The 15,295-nt window shown below is 38.3% G+C and overlaps 1 protein-coding gene across 3 annotated transcripts; it reads left to right on the top strand.

Annotated features, from left to right (window-relative positions):
* Positions 1–128: 128 nt before the first annotated feature.
* RB195_007262 (uncharacterized protein) lies at positions 129–6,007 on the top strand (the record flags this gene model as incomplete). Of its 3 annotated transcripts, none has more annotated exons than XM_064180802.1 (9): positions 129–196; positions 266–423; positions 2,989–3,161; positions 3,247–3,378; positions 3,467–3,581; positions 4,404–4,523; positions 4,883–5,031; positions 5,174–5,286; positions 5,650–6,007. In XM_064180802.1, the coding sequence occupies 9 exons, from the start codon at positions 129–131 to the stop codon at positions 6,005–6,007; spliced, it is 1,386 nt and encodes a 461-aa protein (XP_064037643.1). The 3 variants fall into 3 exon arrangements, with proteins under 3 accessions (XP_064037643.1, XP_064037644.1, XP_064037645.1); XM_064180804.1 differs by having other exon boundaries at positions 135–196; XM_064180803.1 differs by having other exon boundaries at positions 135–196; positions 4,398–4,523.
* Positions 6,008–15,295: the final 9,288 nt, after the last annotated feature.

Below are 15,295 nucleotides of genomic sequence, written 5' to 3'. Positions count from 1 at the left end.
AGTTGTCTGCACCTGTGACCATTATTACTTACTTCTGAATTACTGTGTCTGTCTGTCTGTGTGCCAGAACTTTACGACAGCGGTTGTGGTGTAAGTTCACTTCCGGTGTGTGAAGTTGTTATAAAGAGATGAATATGGCTGGTGTGTTCTCGAATAACGGGCATTATGGGCCGGATTTTCTGCTATCCTTGGTTAGGTGAGTGGGCGCATTGAGTCGTACTATTAGAAGAATTCTTGGCGACACATATACTCCGAATTACTTCAGTTCATTGGCCGCTCGAAATGGTGGCACAACAACACCGGAGAGTAGTGAACTACAGGAAACTCATTCGGAAGATTCCACTACTCCAGACGATGTCTCCTCCGTCGTATCAACTCCTAGCGATGGAGCACCGCCGGCAAAAAGACGAAGAAAACCGGATGGTAAGTGTGGTGTATTGTTGTTGTTTATTTGTGTATTTCTTGATTAATTCACGTTTTTGGTCTTCAACATTTTCCTCGACACTTTTATCCGACTTTATCCTTGCTTCTCTTCTTTCTCTCCGTCTTGCTTGTTTTCTTTCTTTCGAATAAGATTTGCTGTGAAGTGCCAATTCCGTTCGTCAAGCTGTCGTTGTTCCTCCTCGTTCTTCCCCCCGTCGTCAAATTGCTTAATCCGTCTTCGCCCGTTTTCGAACGTTACTCATCTTAGTTTTATGCGTTTTTCGATTTTCACGCTGCCCTATCGCTTTCGTGTCGCGTCGTCGTCGCCGCCATCGCCGCCGCAATCCGTGCGAGCGCGCGCTCGCGCGACAAAATCTCTGGGATTTTCCAATCCTTTTTTTTCGTGATCAGCGTTTTTATTTCACATTTGTGGTTTGGATTCGATCAAGTGGCGGCTAATTTGATCGTGACACAAGAGCAGCAGCAACCTCTAAGTATTCCGGCATCGTTAGAGTTGTCCAGACAGATTGACGCCACCAAATCCTTGGTTATCTAACTTTCTCTGAAGTTTCTAGCTTCATTCTTCTTTTTCCTCCTTTAGTTCCTGATTTTTTTCTGCCGTTTAAGGAAGATCCGAGACCGAATCCTATCTTTTCTTTCCTCTTTTCTTGAATCCTATATTCCTTACTTCTTTCCAGATCCATATAAGCTTTTCTCATAGCCGCATACTTTCCGTAAGCACTACGATACATCCATATTATTGATATATCCTATTTATACAGTATTTGATGGTTAACTTATATTTACAGTACCACAATGAAAGTAGTAATAAAATATCCGTAATAAGTTATGAAGATCAGTCCGTTTTTAAGAGAAAAATTTCTACTCGAGGAGAATCGCAGAATACTATTCTAAGGGTCAAGATCGTACCGGGAACATCTGCTCTACACGGGAAAGTTACATCAAAATGAGTTTGTTAGCAAAGTGAGTGGTATAGTGGGTACTGTAACGCATACAAGTAACAAACTCACATTTTGATGTAACATTCCCGTGTAGAGCAGATGTTCCCGGTACGATCTTGACCCTTAGATTAGTATTCTGCGATTCTAATCCCCTCTTACGAGCGCTAATACCATCTCTTTCTTACTACTTGGATTTTCTCATCAGCCTCATCCAGCTTTTTTTTCTTCTTTGAAAATTTCTTCTTAGTAATAAATTTTGAAAAAGGGGGTTGGGTTTATAAAATGCGTAAGCTTACGGTTTTCAATCTTTTCGAGGGCTAGAAGATAAGTACGCTAGGATTAGTGAAGGAATCTTTTTGAAATTACTGTACTTTAGAAATTGTGTAGAATTAGATGGAAAAAGAATGTGTTCAGATACGTTTAATTTTATGTTTCTGAAAGATTTCATCAGATAATTTGGTATAATACATGGCGCTTCCGGAAAATTCAACGATTTCCAGAAGGAATTCGTGCTCAATGTGCTCACTCAATCGTATTTCCTTGCTCATTAAATCTCCGTGTTTCTTTTCTTACTAAAATTACTAAAGCTTTTAGGTATTTGCTAAATTTTTTCAATTAGTTAACCTAAAGTTAATCCGCCCACCATTATATCAAAATTTTTGAGAGAAGGAAAATAGGAAATCGAACAGAAAAGGATCAAGAAAACATTAAGCTTCTAAAATTTGGATCAATTTTGGGTCTAATCAATCTGTTAACCGGTCTGGATTACTTATGGAATTTCTCTTATTGAGTATTATTATTTTAATGGAGTAAAAAAGAATTTTGACTCAAAGAGTTCGTTTTTCCCGAGAAACAATTTCGATGAAAGAATTCAGAGGTTTTCTGCTACCATAAGTGGTCGATGGGCATTAACGAATCTTTCAATTTTATTTAGTTCCAAAAAAAAAACTTTTCTAACTCTTTTATTTTAGAAATTTCAATGAAGAGATCTCAATAAAAAAAAGAAAAGAGAAAGGAAAGGAAAAGGAGGAAAGAGAAAAGAGAAAGAAAAAAAAAGTTAAAAGTGCAACATTTTAATGCAGCATTAATAATAATTAATATTGAAATAATTAAAAATACAAAATTTTAATGTAACAATAGTACTAGGTAATATAATCAACGTACAATATTTCTTCAATATCTTATACTCGCAAAAAAATTTAATTTAAAAGTCTAATTTATGACTCGCAAAAATCCCCTCATTGTTTTTTTTTCCCGACTGTAATAGAGATTGGATGAGAAGAAGCAGCGTATGGGAACGTATTAGAAATTGACAGGAGGATCGACCTCATTTCCGGATCTGTTACACTCGGCTGTGACTCACTGTATCGGTTGATTCGTCCTCTACCGCTAGTTTTTCTCTCCATCATATTCATGTTATCTTTTTGGTGGTGGTGGTGGTGGTGGTCGCCGCGTACGGCGTACGCGTATCCTAAACGAACATTTGCCCTCAGCAATAGGGCATGACGGAACGATGTGCGCGGTGATTCTTTGTGTGGCGGGCGGATGCAGCCGGTGTGATGTGCATTTGTTTTGTACTATACGAAAATCGTTTCCGTTTCAGCGAAGGATATCGTTCGAGTGGTCGAAGATGGTGGGGATGAGGAACGAGAGAACGTGGATAGCGGAAAGAATCGAGCTGCCGTTGCCGCCGCCGGCGCTGCCGCTGCTCCTACGGAAGCTCTGGTTCAAAGGGATGAAAAAGACGAGAATAAGGATTCGGAGAAAAATCCAAAGGTAGTGACTTCAATTGCTGGCACGCTTCACTTCTGCTTCTCTTATTTTGCCTCATAGAAAATGCTCGCTATTCTCATTTTTTCAGATCCTCGAAAATTTCGGCATGTCATTTGTATCACCAACAAAAGTCGATCCAGAAGTTTTATGTATGTCCATAGATGGACGTATAACCGAACCGATGAAGGAGGATTTCAGCAACGTTGAAGGAACAACGATGGTAGGTGGTTGTGTGGATGTGGGGGCTGCGTCATTAATGAGATGCTCGGTAACCATGCCATTCTCTTCTGATGGCTCTTTGTTTATAGTCACCGCCGAAAACTCCGTCCGCTTCCGCCTCACTACCACCATCCGGATCCGCTAGTCCTTCTGTCGGCACACCATCGATGCCATCACCTAGTGTGAATTGGAGTGCTCGACGAGGTGATTTTTGTTTTAAATTATAGGGTTTTGATGTAATTTTCCCTTTAATAAGTTATATTAAAGGGAATTGCACGTTAAAATTACAAAAAATAGCAGAGAAGAAGAAAAAAAAATCAAAAACCCACTTTTATCATGGTCCTTGAGCGGATAGTTGAAACTACTGCCTCTTTGGTATATTTAGAAGACTGAAAATTTATAAAATTTGCTGATTCCTTCTTTGAATTTTTGAAATTAGACTAAATTAATGAATTCTAAGTTTTTGCGAGATGGAAAGTTCCTTAGATATGTTCTTCTGCTCCTTTTTTCTACTAATAACATATATAAACTAACTCATCCACACCTCTTGAGCTACATAAAATTCTACAGTAATTCTACAATTAGTATAAACTTCATATTTGATCTATCGCACTGCATTCCTCGTAGATTAAGCAGGAATGGCACTGAAACTCATTTTTTTTCGATGAATAACTTTTTTTTTAGATGTAATTTTAAATTTATGTTTCCCCCCAGAATCTGGAGGCCCAGAGACGAAAACAAATGAGCAGCAGTTTTGTGAAAACCGAGAAAATTCTGGAATTTTCTTGTCTTTTGGGAATTGGGAGTCTTAAGGGATTAAACGTGTGAAACAGTCTCCCAACGTACAGTTTAACGGTGGAATCAATTTCCTTTATTTGTTTGAATCTCACTAAGAGACAGTAAGACAAAAAAATTGAGGATTTTTCCTGTTTTCATATAGGACCGTAACCACAAAAACCAGTTCTTATCGGATTTCAAGCTTTACGATTTGTATTTTTATGATCTATGATGCGAACTCAGTTACAGAAGGAAAGTTGGCGTGCCCAACCCCTGGTTGTGATGGTTCTGGGCATCAAACAGGCCTGTACACACATCATCGAAGCCTTTCCGGTTGTCCACGTCGTCCGGACAAGTCAACGATCCAAAGTGAGTGGCCAAGACGCCCACTTTACCATAAAACTACGGTAGCTGGTGGTGGTGGTGGTGTCGATTTGTCATTTGTCTACTTACATGCATTCATTGAGTGCTGGGGCGAGATTGACTCGACACTTGGTGCCTTGCCGTGTGACTGATTACGTGACGGCGTCTTTGTTTGCTCCGACGATGCATCAAATGACAATTTCAGTCGTTGTGCTTTTTATAATGCACGTAGAGCAAGGGGGTGTGGTTTTTAAAGCTGCGTTTAAGCATGAACTGCGCTCGTCTTGAGTGCTTAATATACAAGAGATCAAACTGACAGCAAAACGCAACGAGAAAAAAAAGAATGTGTAGCTGAGCAATTTTAGTGCTCGCACTGCAGCAAGATACGGTACTTCGATGTACAACTCCTGGATGTACCGGAAAAGGACATGTGAACAGCAATCGTACATCACATAGAAGTTTGTCTGGATGTCCTATAGCCTATCAGCAGAAGTTGAGCCGGAAAGGTGTAAAGGTAAGCGATTCGCTATCAAAATATTGCAAAAACGTGTTACTTACCCGGAAGACCCGTAACAAGGTCTCCGTATCGAGTTCTGCTCAGATTTTCGTTTTTCTGAGAATAATTTCCGAATTACAGTAGATGTAGTAAGTTTTAGGCTCCACCTCCTCCACGTATCCGAAGTCCTCATGGACCAGAAGAATCTCCACTTGATCTCACTCTACGTAATTTCGAACAACATCATTTGCCGACGATGCCACTGATGCCACAGTGAGTGCTGCGGTTTTGCATACCAGTTGGTGCCTAATTCCTAGAAAAATTACTAAAGATTCGAATTTGCTCGAAAACTCCGCTTCAGATGCGTTATTTTGCATCCATATTGTGATTTTTGGCAGATAGGTTGTTTCCTTCAGTGGGACCGTTTTCTCCGCATTTTGGAGTGTATTTTTCTTTTTTTATATAGGCGACTACTGCTTTTATCCTCTTTTTCGCGTTTCTATGGGAAGCAACTGGTTTTTAACCGTTAGGGTAATTTACCGAAAAATTCTTAAGATATAAGGGGAGAATTAGAGTCTTGTTTTTTTTTTCTTTTGGCTTCCAATGATGATCCACGACAACTACTTCCACTCCTAGGTCCATGATGGAAGCACTCGTGCAGCTGACCGCTTCTGCGGCCGCCGCTCGTGCCGCTGAGACGCCGATCTCGCCGACGAAGGCGACCTCACCGGTTCCCTCGGCTGCCGCTGCTCCGGCCACTTCGGCAGCAATCACCCTACCTGTGAGCCTTGCTGCTACCGATTCCGTTGCTGTTGCTGCCGCTGCTGCTGCAATGTCGGTCGCACCGACCACAAACACTGAGCCACTAGTGCTGCCCGAGGCACTCTTACCTCCGAAACCACCGATCCTACCGTATCCATCGATGTTCAATCAACAAATGTTGGCTCAACTGTTCCTAGCTCAATTACAAGCGCCAAAAGGTGCTTTCGTCTAGGACACTGGATCTCCGATTGCCTTTGTGTGTAGAATTTGTTTGGTAAGCGTGTGCACGATTTACCAGAAGTAATATCACTTCGATCTCCTCCGATGTTCTGTATATTCAGTGCAAATGTTCACTTACCGTACTCCTATGCGCTTCAAGTTCTTTCCGTCGCTGCAGGAGTTGTGTGCACACACACACGCACGCACGCACGCACGAATGCTGCTCGCAGATGTGACAATCTCGGGTTCTTGTAATTATTAACACAATTGAATTAGGTCCACATGCAGATGCTACCATATTGCGGGCACGTCGAGTGAAGTTTGCAATCCGACGGCAAGGGAGTGTGGTAAAAGTGGAGGCGCGCAGACACACGGACACATGCAGGAAATGCGCTGGATGGCGGAGTTTGCAGGGTAAGCGCTAGCGCGAAAAAAAGAATAGACGCGGTATGCAAAGTAGCTGGCCACCTGCCAGGCCATCTGCCCAACCTCCGGCCTCCGCCTTTGTGGGCTTGCAGAAAGTGCACGGCCGTAGAATGTGACGGGGGCGAAGTGAGTGGTAGCGCCAGCGTCGAGTTCATAATGGAACTTAATTTTTTTCCCCCCGCTTTCCCCCGTCCGTTATTCTCTTTTCAGCGACGCAGTTTTTCGTTCCACTTTCACCTCTTGTCTGAAGAAAAATACGCTGTCACACTTAAAGAGAAAGAATAATAAAGAAAAATCTCCCCCCTATTTTCCTAGGAGTTTTTTTTGATCTGCGCGAAGCTCATATTTTTCTCTTGTAGCGAATGGAAAAAAAAAACTTGGTTTCAATCATTAGTTGGAAGTTGCTCCTGTGAAAAATATTATTATTCCCTAAAAAATGTCCTTGACAACTGGTTTTCGGTCTGTAGATTCAGGAACTCATTTGGTGCAGCTCATCGGTTCAACCTCAGGTGTCCGTAGCCATATCATTAGTGTTAAATGGTGTATAATGTGAGGTAATTTGTATCGGCGAATATTTCTATGACGATGATTTATTGAAAATTAATTTTTGAAACTCAGAATGGATACAGATCGAATTTTTCCACGGTTCGGAATTGAATTTCACAGTAGCCACGCAAACTGAACTGTGTACGCGATTAAATGATCATTGGCAGATGGCCAAGTTCAGAAAAAACCGATGTTTTCATGCAGTAGTTAGCGTTTTTGTCCCTACATGGAAAATCCCCCAAATCTTGAACCAAGAGATTGTCACAAAACGAGCGCATTCAGAGTTTATAGTGTTTTTTTTTGTTAGATCACAGTTCTTTTTTTTCCTTCAGATCATTTTTATTTTCATCACATATTTTCGTTTTGTTGTTGTTAGGTGCAAAATTCAGAAATGAAGAGATGAGAATCACTGTCCGTCGTACAAGTTGTGCTTACATATCCTTCCTTGCCCCCCGCTCCGCAGCATCGTTTATACTACTTTAGTATCCGAACGCGATTTCGCCTGCTGTCGCACAGTTTCACACACACTTCTCTCGCTCTCTCTCTCTCGGTTCTCGCATTCCATGCATTAACGCTTAGTCATTTTTTACGTGTTATAATGTTTTTTCTTTGTCTCATTTTCTTTTCTTTTTTTTCTCGCTGGAGTCTCCTTTATTTTTTTTTATTTTGATAATAAAGATGAATGAAGATAGAAGCGTTGGTTTTCACGATTTATTTATTTATTTGTTTATTTATTGAAAATACCTGCAGGCGTATCATGAAGCAAAAAAAACAAGATGGAATAGAACTCACTAGAATTTCGTCTGAATTTTACACAACAAGACATTTCTTTGAATTCGTTCTCTTCAGATACCTATGAGCAGTTCAACAAGAGGATAAAAGGATAATAAACCTAGGTTCTGTAAGGTCCCATGGATGAGGTACTCATGAGGTTGAGACAGAAATACTAACATTTTCGAAAAAAAAACACGTCTAGAAAAAATTGTGATCTTTTTTTCTTCGTGTTCGGATAAGCGTAATTTATCTCGCTTGTAAAAATACTGCGTAGGAAAGAAAAAATGAGAAGAAAAAAAAAGGTCTTCACGAGAAAATAGAGGGCGAAGCAAGCGAAGTAAAAGCACATAAATTGTCCTGGTTTTTTTATTTCTTTGGGTTCGAATAGGCGAAAATTATCTCGTTTGTTACTTCCTGGATTCGATGACTCTATGATAAGAAAAATGTTCTTGCATTTGTTGAGGAGAAATGTAATTGATTCGTTGCATTGCGTCTTTACCATCTCCTGTTTTATTTCCAGGAAAAAAAAACCCCGGAGAAGCTTGATTTAGTGTGATTGTTCGCTTGTTCTCATACACTTTGTACGCATCTATTTTTAATGTGGAAATCCACAATCCTTTACTCGAACTTTTTCATTTATTAATATTAAATCTGTTTAAAATTTCCATTTTCGGTTTTTGGTTCCCACTTGCTTTAAGTACTTTAAGTAACATGAATATTTTGAGAAATTTTTTTGAGCTCGAGCAGGGTTCTTCTGGCAACTTTTCCTTCTTGGCTACTCTGATTCCCTGATAGACGTTAAATTATTAATTTCTAACCGTTTATTTATTCAATTATTAATTACTAAATTGAGGTAACGGGTTCTGGTGGATGGATTGTCTTCACCTGAAGAAAAAGGAAAAAACTTTCTATCACCACCTTCTGAGTCCACGAAAAGGGCTTGGTGTGTGGATTTTCCCGTGTTTTTGGTAGCTGGAGGATCCTCACTTGAGCCGAGAACTAACCATAAAAATATGATAAAATAGCGTCCTCATTGTTCCAGAAATCATAAGCGAACCAGCAGTTGGTCCGAGGATTTTCGTTCTTTTGTGTGAGACACCTACACCTTTTATGTAATAATACAAATAAATAGATAAATATTTTTTTAAGAAAAATGAGGTCAGGATGGTTATTGAGCACACAAAGTGGCATCTCTACCTTAAGTTTATTCTAGTTTTTAGGTTTAGTTTAGAAGAAAATTAGTTGAATCACAAAAAAGGTAGATTTATATAAGATTGAGGGAAATGTTAGGAAAAATTTCCAGTTCTTGCCTTCATTATTTTCGGTTTCATTATACAATGGAAATTGGTGAATAGTAATAATCAACTGGTCAATAATAATAAAATGGTTGTTAATAATAATAATAATAATAATAGTAATAATAATAAGAGGCAAATAATAACAATAATAATGTAATCTCCGCTGTTGGTCACTACTGTAGCTCACCTAATGGACCACTTGAACCAGTCAACAATCCCCTTTTTTCAGGAAATCACACGGTAGATGGAGAATTCTAGAATTTTCTGAGCCGAAAATCAATGAGTTCAAACTTGGCGAAGGTTTTTTTTGCTAAAGAGACATTTAGCGAGCGAATAAAAGGCGAGCGGTAATCAAAGAGGGTAATCAAAGAAGGTCCCGTCAAGGGAATACGTGGTGGTGGATGGGGTAACGTGTGCCGCAGCTCAGCTCACCTCTTCGATTCTCTAAAACGTCTCCATCGCGACCTGGGTGGGATGAGCGCGTTGTCGTGGAGCAAGTCATTCAGTGAAACTCGTTTCGGCTGCTTTTCTCGGAAAGGTTTCCCGAGTTTGTGGATCTAATGGCTTAGATGAGAACGATGAGTCCTTTTGGGAACAACGTGAAGAAATTTCCTTTGAATTCCAGAAGCACTCCGTTCAGACTTTGAAGTTTAAAGTTTTATTTAGCTTAAATTTGAAGTCTGTGCCTCCTTGATCGGTGAAAGTGAACCAGCGATGGACGGTCGGAGTTGCAGATGTCCCGTCAAACCCTCAGCCCACCTCCTCCTCCCTCCCTCCCCCAAAGCACCGTATGTGAACGCCCGAATGTAGTACCACGGCGGCAGGCGATTCAAAGGCGATGGCCTGAAACTATCCTCTGGAACTTGTTTCTCAAAGCTTTTCTTTGAGTTTATACAAAGCAATACAGGATTATTCCATTTAAATTCAGGAACATGGTAAATATCTTTCTTCGTTACTGTAGCGAAGCTGCGATAAGTCTATTTGTTCGGCTCATTATAATTAAATAAATAAATTTTATTATAATTAAATTAATTAATTAAAGTAGTAGTAAGTTAAGTGTTAGTAAAATTTAATTAATTTAATTAAATAATAGTTTCCGGTAATTTTTTAAAATTTTTAAAATTTAATCTATTTTTCATTTATTTAAAAGCTAAGAAAATAATTCATACTGGAAAGGTAATATTTTGCTAGATTGAAAGCTGAAAAGTCAGAAACCATGGGACCATTTTCATCATTGAATTTACGTGGTCCCATCATTACATACAGTGACACTGAGTGTACTGTATAAATGTACATGTAAATAATATGTATTTATGTCCTTATACCGTGAGTAAAGTCGGAAATCCAGTGCCTACATAAGCACCTACGACGTCCACATGTAGCTTAAATTTTACTATTATTGATTGATTTGCCTGAGATGTTGCCAGGATTGGTACTGATCCTTCTTCACTAATTAACAGCGAACGTTTCGGCTGGATCGACTTCGTCAGAGCCTGAAAAAAGCTACATGTTCAGAATGCCAAAATCCAAGGATGGGCGAAAATTGGCACTGATTTATCACTATTTTTGAATAGAAGAAGTCTAGTTTGATAAATTTACGTGAAATGAGGACGTGAACGCACGGAACGCTGCGTTTGGACAGTACGACATAACTCGACGACTTCGTATGAGTTTAATCGCCTCCAGTCGTTCCTTTTTTTCTTACGCTTACGTCATCCATGATGTTCTTTACGTTTCACGAGTGACGTTAAGGAGATTCTTGGATGGTATCCGATTGAGCTCTTAACTGATCTATCCGCCCACGCAAAACATCAACGAATCGCTTCTTGGGAACCTCCCATGAGAGCGTTTTATACCTCTTAGGATCAATTCTACCATCATAGATGCGATAGACGAAGTCGGTGCTCCGCCCCCTCCCCTTTACTTTTAGAATGGATCCTCATCTCTTGAGTTACACCTCATGAGCTGGACCTCCCCTCACTTGAGGAGGGTCTGGCTCCTCCTCCTCCCGCACCTACATCTACCGTCCTTTAGTCCATGCAAATCTTCGACCTGAAGAGGAAATAATCCAAAGGAAAAAAATTTAGAATGAGACCATTTGAAGGAAAATTCCTTTTCATTCCGCGTATAACACCACACGTTTTGGATTTTGCAGCAAAATTTTTGAAAAATCCATCTTCTGAAATATCTCGTAAGAACCAAATAAGGTGAGCATCACATGGAATTTTCGACTTTCAATGAACTTTTGGATAATAAAGAAAAACAAATGATAATAAATAAATGATAATGATAAATAATGATAGTAGAAATGATAATAAAGGATGTTTTATTGATTTTTGATGAACTGTAAACGAGACTTGTTGACTGATTTGAATCAGAAACTTCCTCCTTTGAAATAACTTGTAAAAATTAAGCGAAGAAAATGTCATCGTCTTCAGAATCACTCCCTATTACTTACTATAAATAGTTAGTAAGTACGTTGTGAGGACTTTTGAAGTGAACTTAATTGTAGATCACGTAGGTGGTGAGATTTTATCGCACTAATCTGCTCCTATTCAAAACGTTCCGCAATGACGACGTTTTAACGGGTTTTTAAGCGGACAGCTCTGTACTTTGCTTAACTTAAAAATTCCAAAGAACAATACATGAAAAGAATATGAGATTTTTTTTTGTTGTTAAAGTCGTTGCACTTCACATGCATACATACATACCGCGATTAACGTCCTCCTCATTTCAGGGAGGGACTGCCTTATTCAATAGGAATAGAAACACTAGACTAGAAACAGTAATGTATCGCTTCTTTATCTAATTCGTCAAAATAAACTGCAAAAAAAAAAACATTTTTTTTACCGAAATATCCTTTTTTTTCTCTTTTTCTAAGTCAATGATGTAATCATATTCATTTTTAATGATCTTTTGCTATTTGATTGGTAGTTTTTTTTTTTGAAAAAAAAAGAATTTTCAATGATGTTTTGCTATATGATAAGTAGTTTTTTTTAAACAAAATTTAGAAGAAAAAATCTAAGAAAAGATTACTTTTAGATTCAATAACCCGCTTGAATCTAAAATAACAAATTGGTTGGCGTTAACTAGGTTTAATCGAAAATATTAGTATTATTAATTTAATTTGAGAAAATATCAATATTATTTAATTTAAGAAACTAATGTCAAGCTTAGCTTATCAAGTTTATATTTAATATTAATATAAACTAATAATTACTAATATCAATAGATACGTAGCATTTCTTAATTATTTCATATCAGCGCAATAAGGAAATCGTCACAAAATCGTCTTTGAATGAATCCAGAGAGAAATCACTGGAATTCACCTTTTGTTCTCTTTACCATGCTGTCGCGCAAAGGTCAGGATTGCGCCATCCAAGAACTGTTGTTAATTACAGTATCGACAGCATATGTTATAATGAAAATGAGGACGTTATCGTAGTATCGTAGTAGAAAATAAATTGACATTTTTTTTTCAAACGTTTGAATTTTGGGAAGAAAGAGGAGATGGGGAAATAAAGGAAATTTTGATTCATATTAATCATCATAATTATATAATAATCATATAATTATATGAATTACTATATCCATATGAATTTAGTAACTGGAAGAAAGTACAGGAAGCCCATGACTTTGTATTGCCTATTCGTAATTAGTAATTATTCGTAATTATTCGTAATTATGTTAAATTGGAAAACAAACGTTGCCTGTACAAAAATCATCCAGTTTTCTACCTTACGGAATCCTTGACTTTTTCCCTTTTTTCGGCTTCGGCAGCATTTTTTAAAGATACCCATAAATGGATTTCCAGCGACGCCTGGGAATGAAGGTGAACAATTGATGAGAATTGGCTTGGAATCCGCGACTTGTGCGAGTTTTCCTAGTGTTACCTTATGGGAATAATTGGAGCAAATTTAGCAAATTTACCATCACCTACTTGTTTCCGTCACCTGCTTTTTTCCCTCTTTTTTTTTGTTTCGCTTTTTTCAATCAATGGGTGAAATAACAATCCGGAAGCAAATGATGAGAAAAGATGGATCTATCGATCCTAACTGGATGGGTGCGGCGCATCGCGTCTGCCGCGCTGCAAGCCCCCGTTCTTTGCTTAGCGCATATTCGCTTCTTTGTTTGCGCTGCACCAATCGATTGCGCGTCGTGTTTCCCTGCGGTTTAACCGCAGAAATAAAAAAGAGAAAAACTTGAAGAGATCTTTGTAGACCGTCATTATGTGAGATTTTTTCTTCGCGCGTATATCACGGATATAAGATTCGCTTCCTGATATAGCATCATGCTTCTATGATAGTTCTTTAACTATAAAATCATACTGTTTACTTTATTTACTTTTCATTTACTATTTATTTACTATTTATTTTTTGTATTTGTGATCATCACAGTAACATCTCCATCCATTCGTCATTTTTTCCCCAGAAAAAAGTTTCGATAAGGAAAAAAGTGAAGCTGGTGGTGCTCGTCTAATGATTTGATGCTCAAAATTTTTGTTCGTGTAGAGGAACCCTTGAAGATGATTCTTAATTGGCGCACTGAATTACAGTAAATTATTAATTATGTGAAAAGCTCGAAGGAAACTCCAATTTTATTGTTTTGTACTGCACTTCCTCTCAGCGGTGCTTCACCGACATTTTCTGGAGCCACGATAAAAAGTTCCGCTGGAAAATGAGGGCAAAGTGCTTTTTTTCAGTATTCAGTCCGTTGCTAAGAGCTCGAAGTGAATTAAAAATCAAAATCCACAGTGTTCCTCGTTTGCAAAGCACAGCCAATGGAATTTTTCATCGTGTTCTGTTGAACAAGGTAGTCATTAACTATGTTTGGGACAGAAATAACGTTTGTTCAGCTGGATAATGTTCTTTTCTTGAAGTTTAAAAGAATTCTTCACTTCAAAACTCTCAAGAAAAGAAACCGTCAGGAATCGATTCATGAATAACAGAAATGACTGTTTATTTATAACTAATGAACTTTCGTAACATTCCGTGAGCTCTAAGGTTGTCCCACCACATGCAGTTCCTTAACGTTATCCAGACACAATAGTTAGGGATATTGTACAGTTCGTGGATCTCTTTTCCCCTGGATGACAAATTACAAGAAAGCGGTGGTTCACCAGCTTCGATCGTCACTGAGACTGGTCAGTTTTTTTTCCTGGAGTTTTTCCATGGTGTACTTAAAACGATGTCGAGGCTTGGTAAGGAGAGAGGAGGAGTTTGACGGGTTACGCCTAGCATTAAAAGCCTTTTCAAGAAGAAAAATAAAAAAAAATATTTTCAAGACTTTAATAAAGACGAAATTTTTGAAATGTCAGGCTCACTAATAAAATTTCATCAAAAACCTCGTTAGCATAGCAAGAAAATATAAATACAGTCCCCAGTGCCGTGGTTTCGACAAGAAAGGATTTGGAGATCAGCGTAATTTAGTCAACTTCTTCAATTGTGATGCACCAATGATAATTACCTTCGAAAATGGATATTTTCTCACTTTTTAAAGCTTTTAATAAAAACTGATATGTGGAACTTATAATCTCTTAGCCACAAGAAATTAGTTTCTCCGGAAAGTTTCATTTTCACCTTCAGCTACTTTTCTCAACAAAACTCTCAACAAACAAACAGCAAAAAAAAAAACTAAACAAAAATTAAAAGCAGCCATCGGCGTACAATGTGTTCTTAGGTTCTTTGCAGTAGCAGATAAGGTTAAGGTAATAAATAATTATCACTAGTAAAATTTCGCCAAAAACCCTGTTAGAAAAAAAAGACGTAAATCCAATCTTATCTTAAATAAATCCAATCCAATCCTGTACTTATTTCTTTTGAAGTAATTTAGAGAGCCTGGATCTGACCTATGGACTTTGATTTTTTAGTAACTTTCTTGGTACCATTTATCAGTCCCATAATTATGTTTAAATCAGAAATTTGGAGAATTTCAAGGCAACATCCGGCAATTCCCATACAATTTCAATGTGAGGAACTAACAGCAGGTCGAATAGAGAAGGATCGGGTTGAAATTTTCATTACCCCGCCATTGTCAATTGGATGATTGAGTGGTGGCGGCGATGGTGGTTTGTCGGAATCGCGTGTGAGTTAAGTCGCCACAACTCAATTACCGTATGATTACGGGACTCCGGAATCGGTCATACTTTACTTTTTTCAACAACAACGAGACGTTGGGCGAATTTTTGTATGGTTATGGAATTGAGCTATGGTACCTATGGTACCCTACTTACTAAGAAATCAAAGTTTATAGGTCAG

This window comes from Necator americanus, chromosome I (genome assembly GCF_031761385.1).
Source record: "Necator americanus strain Aroian chromosome I, whole genome shotgun sequence".
In the NCBI taxonomy this organism is placed as follows: domain Eukaryota; kingdom Metazoa; phylum Nematoda; class Chromadorea; order Rhabditida; family Ancylostomatidae; genus Necator; species Necator americanus.
This window is presented reverse-complemented; position numbering and strand designations above follow the sequence as displayed.